The sequence below is a fragment of the Dermatophagoides farinae genome, chromosome 4, assembly GCF_024713945.1.
Source record: "Dermatophagoides farinae isolate YC_2012a chromosome 4, ASM2471394v1, whole genome shotgun sequence".
NCBI classification, from domain to species: Eukaryota; Metazoa; Arthropoda; class Arachnida; order Sarcoptiformes; family Pyroglyphidae; genus Dermatophagoides; species Dermatophagoides farinae.
The window spans coordinates 5972667-5989808 of record NC_134680.1 but is presented as its reverse complement, the minus strand read 5'-3'; the positions used below and the strand labels follow the sequence as shown (position 1 = coordinate 5989808).

Below are 17142 nucleotides of genomic sequence, written 5' to 3'. Positions count from 1 at the left end.
GGTGGTGATAAACGAAAACGAAAAATCGATAAACGTCGAAAAAGAAAAGAATCTATACAAAATAAGAAGAAAAAGAATTGATATTTTTATTTTAGATTAAAAATGAAAAAAAAATTAAATCAATCATCATTATAATCATTATCTTCATCATCATCGTCCAAATCGGAAATGCCATGATTATCATCATCATCATCACCATTGGCAACATTATTATCATCAACAATAGTAACATCGATTTCTTGATTCGTGTTTACATTTTCAATTGAATGTCGTTTCCGTTGTTGTTGTATTGGTGTTGTTGTTATTGATGATAATGATCGCTGTGTACGTGGATTATTTTCATCATCATTCTCTACGATTGATTGATTTTTACCTTGTGATGCTAGTTGTAGATTTTGTATAATTTTTTTGAATAATAAAATACATTTATCCTGTCTGCTTCGGACTGTATTATTGTTTCTTTGATAACGTTGTCGATATTCATCAAATTGTTTGATTAAATCCAATAAATCCAATTTTTCAATACATTTATAATCAATGATTCGATCAATAAATTTCAAATTCAAATGAATCAAATCTTTTTCTGATGTCAATGTAAATATTTCCATTGCTTTACTAACCAAATTATTACGTTGATCATCGTTTGTACAAGCATCGACCATATCGACAACCATTTCATATGAATTCAAATTAGTTACATCGTTTTCCATTAACATCTTGAAACATTGAACATATGCATCATTGAATGGGCTGTTTTTTGTTTTGAAATGATCAAAAAAGGCTTCAATATTTTCACTATAACGATGAAAGAATATTCGTAGAAAATATTTTGTATCGGGTGTGATATTCTTATAAGTAATAAATATGATCATTAATTTGGCAAGAAAATCCGATGAACTAAAACGACCAATGTAAAGAATTTTACATAGACCACGAACCGCTATATCGAATAGATCATATTCGATACGAGTTTTTGGACGTTTCTTCATTATAGCCGGTTCCATAGATGGTTCCACCAAAAAATCCAATAACATTTCCGAAAAAAATTCGAAAAAGTTTTCATAACGATTTGAAACATCATGACTGTTATTCATACTGTTTGATTGATTACGAATGCTTGAATTGTCTGAATCAACAAAATTTATCTTTCTCAAACCATAAAAGCCAACAAAATCGAATATATATTTTAGTGCTTCAACTCTAGCATCTAGATAATTTTCTTCTTTAAGAATTTCAATGAACACTTTGAGAAATGAATTGATTGTAACAACCGATTGGAAACAATAATTGCCCAAAGCTTTTACCGATAATAAACGAATTTTCTCACTTTCTGGATGTGCTAAATTTTGTAATACAAGTTTATTGACCAATCCACGTAGACTTGATAATGTATCGCAATTTTTTGGTCCACCAACATGAAGAAATGAATTACAAATATTGATACATCTTTCCAAAATTTTTGGATCCTATTCTCACCACATATATAGGAAAGGAATAAGTAAAATTAAATAAACAAACAAATTATCATTTACTTACCGTTTCGATTCTTTCTTGTGGATTCAATTGTGATGTTGGTATCAATTGTTGTTCATTTGTTTGTGATTGATAATCACTATTCATTGGCTGAGACTGTGACTGTGTTTGTATACGATCACAATGTAATTCAGGCAAATTGATAGTATTGATCAAATCTAATGCCAATTCCAATAATTGTTGCCAATCATTTTGAAAATAATTATTGAAAATAATAAATATTGGTTCTATGTAATCATTGAGCATTGTATAGAGATCATCATTCAATATGATTGAACGAAATGTTCGTTCAATACGATTCCATTGTGCTGTATCGCTAATTTTATACAATTTACCAATGTTAAGTGATTGTTGAAAAATGAAATTCAATTCTTTATGACGAAAAACAATTTTAGAAGATTGTGATTGATCATCATTCTTCTGTTGGCTATGCAACGAAATAGTATTGTTGACAAAACTAAATGGTAGGGATGGAAAAAAAATTGGAAATTTATTATTTTTCAAATTATTATAAAAATAAACAATTTATTTATATCATTACCTTTCAATGTAATCACAATAAACAGGAATGTCGGGAAAAATATCATCCAATAGATCGTTGATGATGAAATTTTGCCGTTGTGATAATTCACCATTAGCATTATCATCATCATAATCATTGTTTTGTGAAATAGGCATTGATTTTTTATAGGTGATATTATTTTCTTTTGAAAAATTACAAAGTCTATACCACAAATAAACACATTCTTCTTTTGGTAAAATTATCGATGGAAATTTATGTTCATTCATACATTTTTGTTTAAAACGAAATACCAATTGATGGAATTCAGTGATATCATCTCTTTCAACAATTTTCAATAATGATTGAAAATAATCATCCAATAATGTATTGAAAAAATCTGTTTCGTTACGTATGTCAAAATATTCCAAGAATCGAATAATATCATCGTTAACATCAGAAATCCAAGTTGGTAATAATTTCTTAATGATAATATTATTTATCTGATTACTAGGATCAGTATGGCCATTGATCAATAATTGTAAACGATCATTGGCAGAAAAATTATTTGCACAACTATTTTCAGCAATCTTTAGATATGCTAAACGTCTAACGACATCATCTATATCACGTGTTGCATTATAAATGACTTCGATTGTATTGGAATAAAGTCCGATCGTTTTCATTGCAACCGAACGAACAAATGAATCAGGATCATATTGTAGATGGAATTTCAATATTTTTATGGCTTCATCATCATCATTATCATCATTATTAATATTTTGAAGTTTTCGTAAACACAACATAATTAATGAACGAACACATTTGTCTTTATCAATACTTCGTTTACGAAGTTCTTTCAATACTTCAGCAAATGTATTTTCATCCACTTCTTCAAGACTATCAATCGTTTTTCTTAAAAGCAATACAGAATTACGACGTACAAATACATCATCAGCTTTAATAAATTTTAGCAGATAATTTCGTATAAATAAATCTACGGTGGTTGGTTCTGAAATAAAACGTGTATCGATAATAGTTTTGTCACGATCAAAACACTCCTCACCAATTTCATCATCAAAATCACTTGCATCATTATTTATTTCAGAATTGATTGTTTCATCACCACGAGCAATTACATTATCAATACGTTTTCTTTCATATTCTTCTTCGAAAAAGATTATCTCTTTGAATATTAATGCAATAAAATCTAATGCACGTTTTGTGTATGGTGATGAATTGTTACAAACCAAAACATTTTTCATAATTTCAATAAATGTTGCCATAAAATTTTCAAAATTTTCATTATCGATAAACTAAATATAATTAGAAGATTGGATTTTAGAACATTTATCAAGATTTCATCATCATCATCATCATCATCAATAAAACATACCCATGATTTATAGATTTTCATAAATTCTTTGACATTTTTTTTAGAATTTTTTAAATGCTGAGATTCGTTAAAAATTTTGGCCAATTCATTTCGTAATGATTCAACATTGAAATTGATTGAATTTTGAGCCATAACTAACACAATTATAATAATTGTAATTATGGTGAAAATGATAAAAGTAAAAATTGATGAAAAGTATATTAAACTAACGAAAAAGTGAGAGCTAAAATGAAAAAAAAGAAAAAGTTCGACAGAGCGCGCGAGCTTTTGTTATAAAACGGTTTTTTATATGCCATTCATAAAGGACGTGTTCGAAGTTTGAATTTTTTTTTTTTGCTCAGAATAAAAAAATGTTAATTTCAATTCGGCCCAACAATCCAAATTCAACCAAGTTTTTTTCCATTCAATCAATCATCGATCAATAATTGAACAAAAGGCAAAAATTGAAACGATTGGCCAGTGTGGGGATCGAAGTCTGAATTTTATTTTTTTTTTTTGCTCAGAATAAAAAAATGTTAATTTCAATCCAAATTCAACTAAGTTTTTTTTTCAATCAATCAATCAATCATCAATAATTAAACTAAAAAGCAAAAAGATTGGCCAGTGTGGGGATCGAACCCACGACCTTGGCGTCACTTAATTAGTTCTTAACTTCACTAATTATCAGAATCTTGAATTTACCATTTATTCAAATTATTAGCACCACGCTCTACCGACTAAGCTAACCGGCCAATTGTGATGATAGATGGCGCGGGTCATCTGATGAACGAATTTGTATTCTAATCAAAAAAAACAAAAACTAGATCATAATTAATCACAATCAATCAATAGAAAAATTGATGGCATTTAATTTTAATTAAATTTTTATTTTCAATAAATGATGAAATAAAATTTTCTGTTCATCAGGTCAAAATGAGTGTTCCCAAGATTAGATTAGATTAGATTAGATTTGATTAACAAATGAAATATATGAAACACATGTGAGCTTAATATAATCGTTGGTAAATAGCCTGTAAAAGCATTTGTACAGAATCTGCGAATGAAATGAAATTGAACAGTAACTGAACCTTTTTTTGGTTCCAAATTCATGCTTATAAATGTTTTATTTTTTTGTTTGTTTGTCCTTGATTCGAAAAGAAAGAATTTTCAATTATAACAAAAAAACTTGTTAATAATTGATTTTCAATTAATCATCATGATGTTGATTTTGTTATTGATTAGTTTCCACTTTAGGAATTGAGAATCACCCCTGCTCTTTCAGCTTACGACCATATCACGTAGAAAATACTGGTTCTCGTCTGATCACCAAAGTCAAACTACGTCGAGCCGAGTTAGTACTTGGGAGGGGAACCACTTGGGAACACTCGGTGTCGTAAGCTTTTTAATTTTTTGTAGATTTTTAAGACACCTTTGAAAAATTTTTACCTGATGAACAGAAGAAAATTTTATTCCATCATTTATTGATTATTATTTGAAGAAAATGGCAACAACAACAAAAAAATATCAAAGATTATCATCAATCAATCAATAGAAAAAAATCAATAGTCAATCATCACAATGATCAATTGATAGTATATAATGATCTATTTTTGATGGTAACGGATCTACGTTTTTTTAATTGAGATTCAAGTTTAGAATGAAAGTAAAGTTTTTTTGCCCAATAAATCATTATTCTCTTATATTTATTGCTAGTATGACAACTTTCTTACGAACAAGAAAAAAAAGTTGTCACACATGTTACCTTGACCTTTATTTATCATTAATTGGATCAATGATACGATTTTTGATGGTAACGGATTGAAATTTTGAAAAAAATGAAAAAAAACGGAAAAGCTTACGACACCGAGTGTTCCCAAGTGGTTCCCCTCCCAAGTACTAACTCGGCTCGACGTAGTTTGACTTTGGTGATCAGACGAGAACCAGTTTTTTCTACGTGATATGGTCGTAAGCTGAAAGAGCAGGGGTGATTCTCAATTCATAAAGCGGAAGCTTGTAACAATGTTTAATGATAAAAAAAGGCCACAATTTTTGTTTTTTCATTCAATTCATTTGAGCATTTTTCAGTAAATTTTTACAATAACTCTAAATTGAAACTCGGTGATCAGACGAGAATCGGTCGTAAGCTGAGAGAACAGTCGTTTGAATAAATTTATAATGTTCAATATGAGTTGTGTATTTGATATTTCTATAAACTGAATGAAAAACATCAATTAGTCTCCTTTTTTTGTCATCGATTTCTTTTGGAACCATTCCCGAAATGATACGATAATTTTGAAAATAACAAGATTGACGAAAATAAAGATCAGTTCGATGAACCCATAAGACCATACCATTACCAATGAATAAATGATGATGATGAAAATCATGGAATAATGGTGGACCCAATAAATTAATACATTTTTATTCTAATCATAATTAATCACAATCAATCAATAGTCAATCATGGCAATGATCAATTGGTTGGTATTAAATTTTTATTTTCATTTATTCCACACAAACACACACAAAAACATAGACAAACATAGACATTAAAAGCGATTGATGATATTTGTTGTTGTTGTTGTTGCCATTTTCTTCAAATAATAATCAATATAAATGATGAAATAAAATTTTCTGTTTATCAGGTAAAAATTTTTTTTGTTTGTTTTAAAGAATTAAAAATTAAGTAATAATAAATTTACGGTTTGGATGGTGTTTTTTTTTGTTTGTGGATTAATAATTGGATAATAATATGAGGATAATAATAATAATAATATATGTGTAGAGAAAAAAGAAAGAGTAAATAGGATAAACAAATTGTGTTTATTTTAAATGGCAGAAGGTTCAATTGGTGTTGGTGGTGTGTGTGTGTGTTTGTAAACAATGTTCATATATGATGTTGAATCTATAAGATTGTTAAATGGATACGGCCATCTTCAACGGAATACACAAAACACACATACAGAATGATTGTTATGAATTGAATGATTTTATTCTTCTTCAGATTCTTCTACAAAATGAAATTGATGAAAAAAAAATTAGTAAAATCAATGAAACAATACTATAATGCTATTCTTACCTTCTTCGGCATTCATAAGCCAATCAATAAATTTTTTCATCTGCTCAAGAAAGATACTTTTACCTTTTGATAAATGATCTTTTTTATACCAACGAAGAATGACATCTTCACTGATTACATCATTCTTATAGAATAGAAATATAATTTTTTGAAATGCTTTCAAAAAATTCATATTTTCATAACAATAATCCTGTATACGTAACATTAATGACATTTCAGCCTTGTTAGTTTTAGTAAATTCAGCAAATAATGGTATATAGACCCGTAAATGTTTCATAGCTTGATCGGCAACCAATTCTTCTTTCTTATTCCATTCAACCATACTCATGAGAGTATTCCATAAAATAACAATTACTTCAGTTTCTGTCAATGAATATTCTGTCATATAATCTTTAACGATACCGATCAATTCTTTGGGTGTTGAACCATTTTCATTGATTTGATTTTGAATCTCTTGCGATAATTCTTTCTTCAACGTTTCCACTCGTTGTGCCTCTTGATATGCCAACAATTGTTGTAATCCATATTCAAGCATTGATTTACTGAATGTATCCTGATTACGTTTGGATTTTGGCAGAAAATCCAACAATTTGGAATCCAATCCCGATTTTCGTAAAGCAGTCCACACTGTGGATGCATCTTTCTCATTTTGCCAACTTTGCAATACTTGCAAAAGGAATTCAAATCCAAAACCTTCTTTGATCAACAGGTCTTGTTCAAGCAATTTTTTCAATGGTGCGACCGAAATATGACCAGATGCCAATAGATAGGCAAATAATTTAGCCAATTTAAGACGATCATCGGCGGTAAATGCACGTAAAAAGACAACAATCTTTTTCAAATCTTCTTCCAATGATTTTTCCAGATACTTATATCGCCGTATAAGACGAACAAATACTAATGAAACAAATTGTTTCACTGATTCGTCATCAGATGGTCGTCCAAATACCGAATATTCGGTGTAGGTTTGTTCAGGCTCGTTATCGGTCAATATTGATCCACCGGGTGCTAGTAGGCCGCCAGCAATCAATATGTCACACAATGATTCACCGTAACGACGATAATCTAATTTTGATCCAGAGATGTCGAGAAATTTTGAAAGCTGATCAAGATCGCCGTTTGTTTCTTTGATGCCAAGTATAATCGAATCACGGAATCCTTGTGGATCGAATTTCTCTTTTTCATCTAAAAGGAAAAAAAACAAAACAAAAAAAATAGGTCAGATTTCTAGTGAAAATTATCAATATCCATAGTGCAAAGATGAATAATCTGGAAGTTAGAAAAAATGATGGAAATCTAAATGGACAAATCTAAAAATAGAACCGGTAAATAATTTACCGATTAAAAATGTCGAAGAAAAAAAAAATTCAATCCACACTGAGAAACGAAACGAAACTTGTCGAAATGGGCAGAGAGAATGGAAAAAAAACGGGACAAACAAGTTTCATCCTTTGTTATATTATTTTTCCCTTCAGCCCTTTAAACCAATTATATTGTCCGGTCAAATATCCCGGAAAAAATCCAATATAAGTGATTATCACCACATGAGTATGAGATTCCATTACAACAACGATAAACATTTGAAAAAAAATCTATTTTTGAATGAATGAACCGTAGTCATATCATCAATGTAATAAAGTTGGAAAAAAAAATTAGGTTAACCTGAATCTAGATTTGGAGAAAAGAGTAAGTGTGTGTGCAAGTGTATGTTTCCATCAACACACACACACACCAAAATCGAAAATGAATTGAACTTTGAAAAAATATCATTTGTGGTGATTATCATCAAAGACAAATTTTGTAACAAAAAAAATTCTCACCTCTTTTTCTGGTCTTAATTCGTTGACCTTGGAGTGTTGGTCTCTCTGCTTTTTGATTCATACAATCGATGGTATACAGAAATCTATTTACTAAATAAATAATGAAATTTATTTAGTGTGAACAGTAAACAGAAAAAAAAATTGAATTAAAAAAAATGAAAAATAAATTAATTCATTGTTATTAATGGCAGAAATAAATACGTACAACTTAAAAATAAAATATGAAACAAAAAGGGAAAAAAACGGGCACACCAGAAAACGCTTGGATTTTCTGTGAATTTATCAATCAATCAAATAAAAATCAATCGAAAAATATCGGGAAAAATGATGATTATGATGAGATGGTGGTATTGGTGATGATATATAATCAATCAATATGCAAGATGAAGATCATTACGGGTATTTATAATGAAAAAAAATGAAATGAAATGAAAATCATAAAAAAATGTGTTTTGAAAATGAAAAAAAAAAATTCGAAACTAAAAAAAATCGAATGTTATGCTCTCTCAGTGTTTGCGTGTGTGTGTGTGTGCGAGTTAATGGAAAGCACATTGAAATCAATGTGTGTGTGCGTGTTATATTGTTTGTTATTTGAAAAATATGTGTCCATTCATCGACAATCAAAATCTTACCTTTTGATGTTCAACGAAACGATTGAATTGAAAATCAAAATATTATAATCGAAAAAAAGGATGAACAAAAAAAAATTGTGACAATTCAAACAATTGATTTGATGATGATTGGGATTTTCGTGTTAAACAACAAAAAATGTGAACGAATAAATGGTGTCTGCTGTATGATTATTATTCGGTCTGGATGAATGAACCGATTATGATGTCGTCGACGATGATGATGATGATTTTCCACGACGAAAATCCAAAAGGAAAAAAAATGAAATCGCAATAAATGAATAAAAAAAAAATGACGATGTTACTTGATTTTGTCTTTGTCTCTCGTTCTCTATAGCTCTCTTTTTCTCACTCTTGAGTTTTTTCTTTTTTTTTTCAACCAAAAATGAAATGAAATTTTCCTTTACTTTTTTATTAATAAATGAATGAAAAAAAATGATCAACAACAAAAAAAAAATTACAAGTTTCAGACACACGCACACAGGACAAGATAAATGTGAGTAATAATATATTGAACGTCGTATATACATTGAAATGTAATGCAATCATCATCACACAGTTAAAATATGTACCACTACTACTACTACTACTACCACTATATACGTATACATTTTTTAGATGACGACTGAAAAAAAAAGACTTGCCTCGTGAGGTTGAAGATGTGTCACACACACACTCAGACACAAATATTGAAAAAAATTCATGAGTTACGCATGCTCACGATGTGTTTTTTTTTGTGTATTAAAAGGATATCCTTTGTAAATAAAAGAGTAGTGGTATTGTAAAAACATGATTAAAATTGATGAACGGAAATCGATATTTTTATAATATAAAAAAATGAGTTGTTGTGGTGTGTGTGTATGTGTGTATGTGTGGTGTGGGTGAGTAGCATGATTTTGAAAAGGAAAAAGAATATGATAAATGATGAAAGTGATGAACGAATCGATCATCGATTTTTCTTTATATATATATAATTGTGTGTGGATGTATTTGCAAAGGTGCGCAACTCACGCTATAGTTATTAATAAATTATAATTGAATGAATGAATGAATGTGAATCGGAATTCTTCTTTTTTTCCAGATATTAACTGATTAAATTGGATTATGATGTCAAATTAAATAAATCAAATAGAATTCGTCATTCGTTACACGTCAACACTGTATATATATAAACACCGCCGCAAAAAAAAAATTAACAAACAATAGATGACCATGGAATGGCGGAATAAATCCCGATATATACACGTCATACGCTCACACAAATTATATTGTTCATTCTTCTTCGGGAAAAAAAGAGAGAGATCAAGGATTTATTTCAAGGTAAACCGATGATTATTAGTAATACATATTACCTTTACACAAATTTGCTATCAAAATAACATTGGATTAATTCCAAAAAAAAAGAAAAAATTAAAAATCAAAACACAATGTTAATGTCACATGAATTATTACGTCATCGGACTATCATGCTACGAATAAGTCAAATGATTTTTTTTTTCAAATTGGCAAAAAAAAAATTCAATTCAAAATCAAATACATCGGTCTACAACAGATGGCCGTACTGATGATGTTTATATATATATTTGTGATTTCAACCCCTCTCCCTCCTCGTTGTTGATATGATTCGAATCATCACCATTAGAATCAGAAAATCAGATTGGCCAAACCTAAAAATAATTTCCATTTATTGAAACAACAATAATTGGATCATCATCATCATGGGTTTCGATACAGATCGTTTTGAAGATTCAGAAATCAGTGAAGAGCTTATCTGTTCAATTTGTACTGGTGTATTAGAAGATCCATTGACCACACATTGTGATCATTTATTCTGTAATGAATGTATTAATGATTGGCTTCGTCATCATCATACATGTCCAATTGATCGTTGTCCATTACGAACATGTATGTTGAAACGTGCACCACGTGCTATACGTAATTTGATTAATCGTTTAAAAATTTATTGCCCATATCGTGATGATGGCTGCGAACAAACAATACGTTTAGAACAATATGATCAACATCAATTAGAATGTCAATATAATCCTGATAGTATGATCAAATGTAAATTATATTGTCAACGTTTAATGAAACGTCGTGATCTTATTGAACATGATTGTATCAATGAAATGTCACAGATGATTAAATATCAAAATGAACAGATTATTGATCGTGATGAAAAAATACGTATACTTTATCAATTAATAATCATTTCATTTTCATTATTTTTGATTATTTATCTATTTTTACCATTTACTGTATTGATTGATCAATTTGGTCGTTTATCAAAATTTATCTGGAACCTGTTTTGTTTGATTGGTTAAAATTGTTGTTGTTTGAAAAAAAAAACCAAACAAACAAACGAAAAACAAAACAAACCACCTGTGATTCATTCAATTTTTAATCAACAAATCATGCAAAATTGTAAATTAAAATGTTGAAGAAAAATCTTTTTTTTTTGTTTATTAAAAAATAAAATAATAATAAATTACATATTACATATATTGTATTGTGGGTGTGAAAAAAAAAATTTGATTTTGTTTTTTTTTTTTTTTTGAAAAATTCATCAATGAACACAATGGTTATATAATCATCATTCAATAAATAAATCATGGCCATTATTCGATGATAATGATGATGACGATGATAATGTTTCAATCAAATTATCCATTCTATCAACATTATTATGATGATGATCATTCATAGTAGCAAGAATATTCTGAGCAATTTGATCAAATGATAATTTTCTTATAATTGATGATGATGATGATGATTGTATTACATTATTATTACCAATAACACCACCACCATTATTATTGATTCCATCATTATCTTTATGAGAATTTTCATTGCACTCATGTTGATTATTATGATATCGACAATTATTATCATTCAATAATGACCAATCAATTTGTTTAGCCAATGTCCATAATTCTTGCTGTATATTCAATAAGGATGTCGATGATGACGATGATGATGATGATACTGATTGTTGTACATGATTACGAGCTGTAATTGTCATCATTATTGATTCAAATAAATCTTTAAACATTGAACCTTGATTATTCATATTATTATCATTATTGATATGATTATTATTCTTCATCATCATCATTAATGTTGACATTAATTTTGAACGTTGACAGAATGCCATTGTCATACGCTGGGAATTAGGTGCAACAGCCATCAAACATATTGATTTAGTTATATATTCTTTATTCAATTGAGCATGATCTTCAAGTTTTGCTAAACAGGATTCCAATTCTTCATCAGTGAATTTTTTCTCACGAAATAAATATTGATGATAGAGATCAATTATTTCAAAATCCAATCTTTCTAAACGATATTCTAATTGATCAAGATGATAATCCTCACAGAACATATCACATATAGCAGACAAACGTGATTGATTTCTTATGGACAACACACGTAAATGATTTTCAATTTTTTCAATTATGATGGTCAAATATTTGATTTGATTATTATCCTTAATATGATTGGCATTTGAATTTTCATCCTTGACAATTGATTCTTTTTCAACAGCAGCAGCAGCAGCGGCGGCTGCGGCGGCGGCAGCTGCTGCCGCAGCAGCTATACGTTTACTACCACCACGTGTACGTATCATCATTCTTGATTTATCCACAATGGCTGTTGGTGATTCAATTTCATCGAAATTAATTTCAATAAAATTTTTAAATATGGATAAATTATTTGCATCCCATATTAATGCTGTTGTTGGATGCTGCTGTTGATTATGATGGTGATTATTATGATGATGTTCACGATCCTGTGATGATTCATCCAACAATCCAAATTGTATCGAATTCGATGAGGAACTTGAGCTTCGTGAACGAAGTTTCATTTCACATTTTGATGGTGAAATATTTGTACTACTATTATTACGATTACCGATTGAAGATGATGATGGCCATAATTTTCGTGGACTACTACTACTACTATTGTGATATAATTTGGATTCGGAACATGAAGATGATTCACCAGTTAGTAAATCATCACCACCATTACCATTGAATGATTGTCTTGGAAAAAATGTTGATGGCAAATTACCAGCTGTATTGATGAAAATCTGTTCAGTTTGTTTCAATAGTTCCATTGTTCCATCAAATAAATCTTCATTATAATCCATCGAATCGATATCACGATCATTATTATCATCATGTTCATAAATCGATTGTAGAGAAGATGGATTCATATCAATACGTGATATGTTTGGCATATCAAATCTAATTGAACATTCAACACCATGACATTGTGGATGTTGATTCTGAATTGTGGAATTTTTTCCATTTTTTTGATTTGATAATTGTTGCTGCTGACTAGTCATCATTGGTTCAACTGTGGATGATGCCAATGAACGTTTACGACGTCGTCGTTTACCATTATAAATACGATATGATGTTTTGGTTGATTTCGTTCCCATCATGTTTGATGATCCAATGACCATCAACGGTGTTGTTGTTGTTGTTGTTGTCGGTAATGTTTCCGAACCGATTGTGCTATTCATACCATGATTGGCAATCGATTGTTGCTGTTGTTGTGGTTGTTGTTGAGAATATGGAGATTTAAATTTGAAATTAAAAAATTCTTTAAAAATTTTCAATACTTTCAACACCGATTGACGATGATAAATATCGTTGGAAAGTTTCTGCAATGATTCTATTGAAATCACTGTTTCCATTAAATGTTGTTGAATTTGTTTTGCATCTTTGAACGTTGTGGTGGGTGGTGGTGCAAACGTTGGAGTAGCTGGCGTTGTATCACCACCATTGATAACATTTTCAAAAAAATATTTTGATTGTGTTCGTGTCATTAATGGCATATGAAATGTTACCGGCGATAATGTAGTTGATTTACCACCGGTTGTCATCATATGATGATGATTGATACACGATGGTGGTGATGGACTTTTTGATCCATTTCTTATACATTCATTTATCGTACCATTCAAACGATTACGTTTACGAGGTGAATTTGAATCAGAATATTCCAATACTTTTGAACTACTACGTCGTCTTCGTTTAGCTGGTAATGGCATATTTTCCGGTTCAATAACCGGTTCAGATTCATATTTAATTGTTGCAACTATTGGCCATACTGTTCGTAATTCACGATTAATTAATCGATCAAATCCAACTAAATCAATGATGGCTAAACGTAAATAGGATTGCAATGGTTCCCAATTGCGTCTTTCAATATTGAAAACGGTTTTTATAATAAATGTTTGAAATTTTTCCCATTTCTCCATGGAAAATAATGTCATATATTCAGAAGAATCTTGACTGGCAGCAATTATTAATGACTCATTAACATTTGATTGACTAGCTAATTGTTGCTGTACAGCTTTCGATGATGAACGTGGTGTATGTAGAACATTGGCTGTAGCCGTACGATTTTTCTTTCGTATTTTTTTCGATTTCTTTTTCAATCCGGTAGTTGTGGTTTTCCTATCTATGATGGTTGACGATGATTTTACAGATTGATTTGTTGATTCAGAATTCGTACCACCAATATCCGATACAGATGAATAGCTAATAATTTCATCACAAATATTTATCATTGATAATGATGATTTAACTTTTGGTTTGGTCGTTTGAAATGTTGATGGAAAGGCATTGAATGCATGTTCTAATGATACTAATTCCCAATTATTTGAAACATCAAAATCATCGTTTGTTTCATTTGTTGTTTTAACTGTACATATTGAAGATGAAGATGATGATGATGATGTGGATGGCGGTGGTGTAGGCAATACCGAATCTAATGGCGGTAGTAATTCATCTTTAAGTTTTAGTTTTTCATGATACCAAAGACGTTTTGATAATGACGCAGATGATACATAGATGGAACCATTACATGGCCAACCACGTAAACTATGTTGTTTCCAACGTTCTTGATCACGACGTTTTTTATAATATTTTTGAAACTAAATGACAAATAAATGAATTTAATTTTTTAAATTTTAAAAAAAGTTATAATTACCGAATGAAATGTAGTTTTTCGATTACGACTATTATTACTGCTATTACTACCACTATTTGAACGATTATTCGAATGGCCAACGCCACATTCATCACGTAACCATGATTGAAATATTTTTGATTCCAATTTCAAATCAGATTCTTGTTGCACAATTGATGATAATCGATCTTCAATCGACCATTGTGTAGAATTAAAATGTATTTTCAATGATTCAATATCATCATGTTCCTGTTGTTCATATTGTTGTAATTTCCGTAATTCTGGATATAATTTTTCATTCGTTTCAACAAATTGTTTTGCTTTAATAAATGTTTTTGATCGTCCATTGATACTTTTCTTTTTCGATGTTTTTGATGATGATTGTTTTGGAACCATCATGCCATCAATGTTTTCATCATCATCATCATCATTAACATCAACATCATCATCATCATCTATGTTTGGATCACCTTCAAATATTGTTTCCGTTTTAATTGTACATTTTTTTGGTGATAATTTTGTCGATTGGCCACCACTATTACCACCGTTACCACTATTGCTGCTACTGGTTGTCGTTGTAGTCGTCGTTGTGTTTGATGATGATCGATTTTTCGGTATTTTATAATTGGAATTTTTCAATTTTTTCACTACCGTTGTTTTATCCAACGATGAATGTGAAGGTGACGGTGATGATTTTAATTTTTCTTTATTTTTTAAGATTTTATTATTATAATGATGATTAGGATGTGTAAAACGATTCAATTGTTGATGATTATGATGATGATGATTAAGTCGATGTTTTTGTCGTTGAATTAGACTATTGTTTTTTGTCGATGATGATGACTGATGTTTACGTTTCAATGATGATGATGATGATGATGAATTCGAACATTTCTGACTCATAATATTTGATGATGATGAAGATCGATTTTTTCGATATGCAGAAATCGATACCGATGACGATGATGATGATGTAGTGCCATTGACCAGATTTTTTTCCTGTCTATTTTTATTTTTATTCATCAATAATGTTTTTGTCGTCGTTTGTGATTGTAAATCCAATGTTGATGATGACTGTTTAGTCGTCGACAATGATGATGATCGATTATGTTTATTATTATTATTATTTGTCGTATCATTTTGTTTTTTCGATCCGATTGTATTCGATAATAATGATGATGATGATGTAGATTTTTTATTTCTTTTATTATCATCACGTTGTTGTTGTTGTTGTTGATTATTATTCTTTTTAACATACATATCGTATACATATGAAATCAATGATGATAAATTCAATGACATCAAGATACATTTGATAATTGAATTTGTTTTTCTGTTTTGTTAATTGTAAATTAAAAAAAAAATTACATCAAATAGGTAAGTATAATTTTCGAATGTTAGTGTGAGAAAAAAAAATTAATTCTGAAATTCGAATACAATCAATGTGTGTGTGTGTTTGTTGGCGGTGGTGGTGGTGGTTTGAGAATTTCAAATTCGTATTTTCCGAGATTTCGGCGCGAAAATTTCAAATTTTTTTCCACTTTAATAATCTGTGTTTTTACCCGTTTGTTTTCTGATTTTTTTAAACGATAATTTCTTCATCACAGTGGCCAACAACAGGTTTTTTTTGTTTATTTATTTTCTTCGCCCAATGCTATATTTAGGTTTTTTAAATTTTTTTTCCTTTAAATTCTCACATTTATGATGATGATGATGATGATGAACAATGATGACGGATCAATATATCTGATTGATCAGTGGTGAATCAATTGAATCATGGGAAAAAAAATTCAGATGGATTGGATTATATTCGATATTTGATTTTTTTTTTGTTTCTCCTATTCAACAATCAAACAAAAATGTTCAAGTACAAATTTCACTGATGAAAAATTTGAAATTCATTAATCGAATACATTTGTTTTATCCATTTGGGTTGATTGATTTATCGATGATTTACGATGATCAATCCATTTAACATATAAAATAACCGGATAATAGAATTATTGAGAATAATACAAATTCCAGAATTATTTGTTTGTTTGTTTTTTTGCTTCATTATTCATTCACTATTTTTTACTATTAAACTCCGCACAAACACACACACACACACACACAAAAAAATAACACACACACTCGAAAAAGATTGAACATCCAAAAAAAAAAAAAAAAAAACATTTGTCCAAAAATACACATGCGCGCTCAGAGACAGACAGATGAATTCATGTGTG

The 17142-nt window shown here is 29.6% G+C and overlaps 4 protein-coding genes and 3 non-coding genes across 9 annotated transcripts; 2 read left to right on the top strand and 5 right to left on the bottom strand.

The window, feature by feature from the left end:
- Positions 1 to 62: 62 nt before the first annotated feature.
- On the bottom strand, positions 63 to 4128 carry LOC124490300 (uncharacterized). Of its 2 annotated transcripts, XM_075730912.1 has the most exons (5): positions 4110 to 4128; positions 3429 to 3562; positions 2075 to 3348; positions 1537 to 1990; positions 63 to 1466 (listed from the first exon to the last, which is right to left on the bottom strand). In XM_075730912.1, exons 2-5 carry the CDS (start codon positions 3558 to 3560, stop codon positions 120 to 122), a joined length of 3207 nt encoding a protein of 1068 aa, XP_075587027.1. In that variant the 5' UTR covers positions 3561 to 3562; positions 4110 to 4128; the 3' UTR covers positions 63 to 119. The 2 variants fall into 2 exon arrangements, with proteins under 2 accessions (XP_075587027.1, XP_046908728.2); XM_047052772.2 differs by lacking the exon at positions 4110 to 4128 and having other exon boundaries at positions 3429 to 3724.
- On the bottom strand, positions 4026 to 4159 carry TRNAI-AAU (transfer RNA isoleucine (anticodon AAU)). The gene is made up of 2 exons: positions 4123 to 4159; positions 4026 to 4061 (listed from the first exon to the last, which is right to left on the bottom strand). It is a non-coding gene; the product is annotated as a tRNA-Ile (tRNA).
- A 529-nt stretch (positions 4160 to 4688) lies between these two features.
- On the top strand, positions 4689 to 4807 carry LOC124491321 (5S ribosomal RNA). Its single transcript, XR_006958937.2, has one exon. It is a non-coding gene; the product is annotated as a 5S ribosomal RNA (ribosomal RNA).
- A 452-nt stretch (positions 4808 to 5259) lies between these two features.
- On the bottom strand, positions 5260 to 5378 carry LOC124491332 (5S ribosomal RNA). Its single transcript, XR_006958948.1, has one exon. It is a non-coding gene; the product is annotated as a 5S ribosomal RNA (ribosomal RNA).
- A 506-nt stretch (positions 5379 to 5884) lies between these two features.
- On the bottom strand, positions 5885 to 9461 carry kra (basic leucine zipper and W2 domain-containing protein kra). 2 transcript variants are annotated; one of them, XM_047053224.2, is made up of 5 exons: positions 8939 to 9461; positions 8512 to 8577; positions 8307 to 8396; positions 6487 to 7671; positions 5885 to 6417 (listed from the first exon to the last, which is right to left on the bottom strand). In XM_047053224.2, the coding sequence occupies exons 3-5, from the start codon at positions 8365 to 8367 to the stop codon at positions 6398 to 6400; spliced, it is 1266 nt and encodes a 421-aa protein (XP_046909180.1). In that variant the 5' UTR covers positions 8368 to 8396; positions 8512 to 8577; positions 8939 to 9461; the 3' UTR covers positions 5885 to 6397. The 2 variants fall into 2 exon arrangements, with proteins under 2 accessions (XP_046909180.1, XP_046909181.1); XM_047053225.2 differs by lacking the exon at positions 8512 to 8577 and having other exon boundaries at positions 8939 to 9432.
- A 126-nt stretch (positions 9462 to 9587) lies between these two features.
- On the top strand, positions 9588 to 11423 carry LOC124490685 (E3 ubiquitin-protein ligase NRDP1). The gene has a single exon (XM_047053227.2). The coding sequence runs from the start codon at positions 10654 to 10656 to the stop codon at positions 11257 to 11259; it is 606 nt and encodes a 201-aa protein (XP_046909183.1). The 5' UTR covers positions 9588 to 10653; the 3' UTR covers positions 11260 to 11423.
- LOC124490299 (uncharacterized) lies at positions 11365 to 17022 on the bottom strand. The gene is made up of 2 exons (XM_047052770.2): positions 14936 to 17022; positions 11365 to 14879 (listed from the first exon to the last, which is right to left on the bottom strand). The coding sequence occupies exons 1-2, from the start codon at positions 16214 to 16216 to the stop codon at positions 11529 to 11531; spliced, it is 4632 nt and encodes a 1543-aa protein (XP_046908726.2). The 5' UTR covers positions 16217 to 17022; the 3' UTR covers positions 11365 to 11528.
- Between the last annotated feature and the right edge of the window lie 120 nt (positions 17023 to 17142).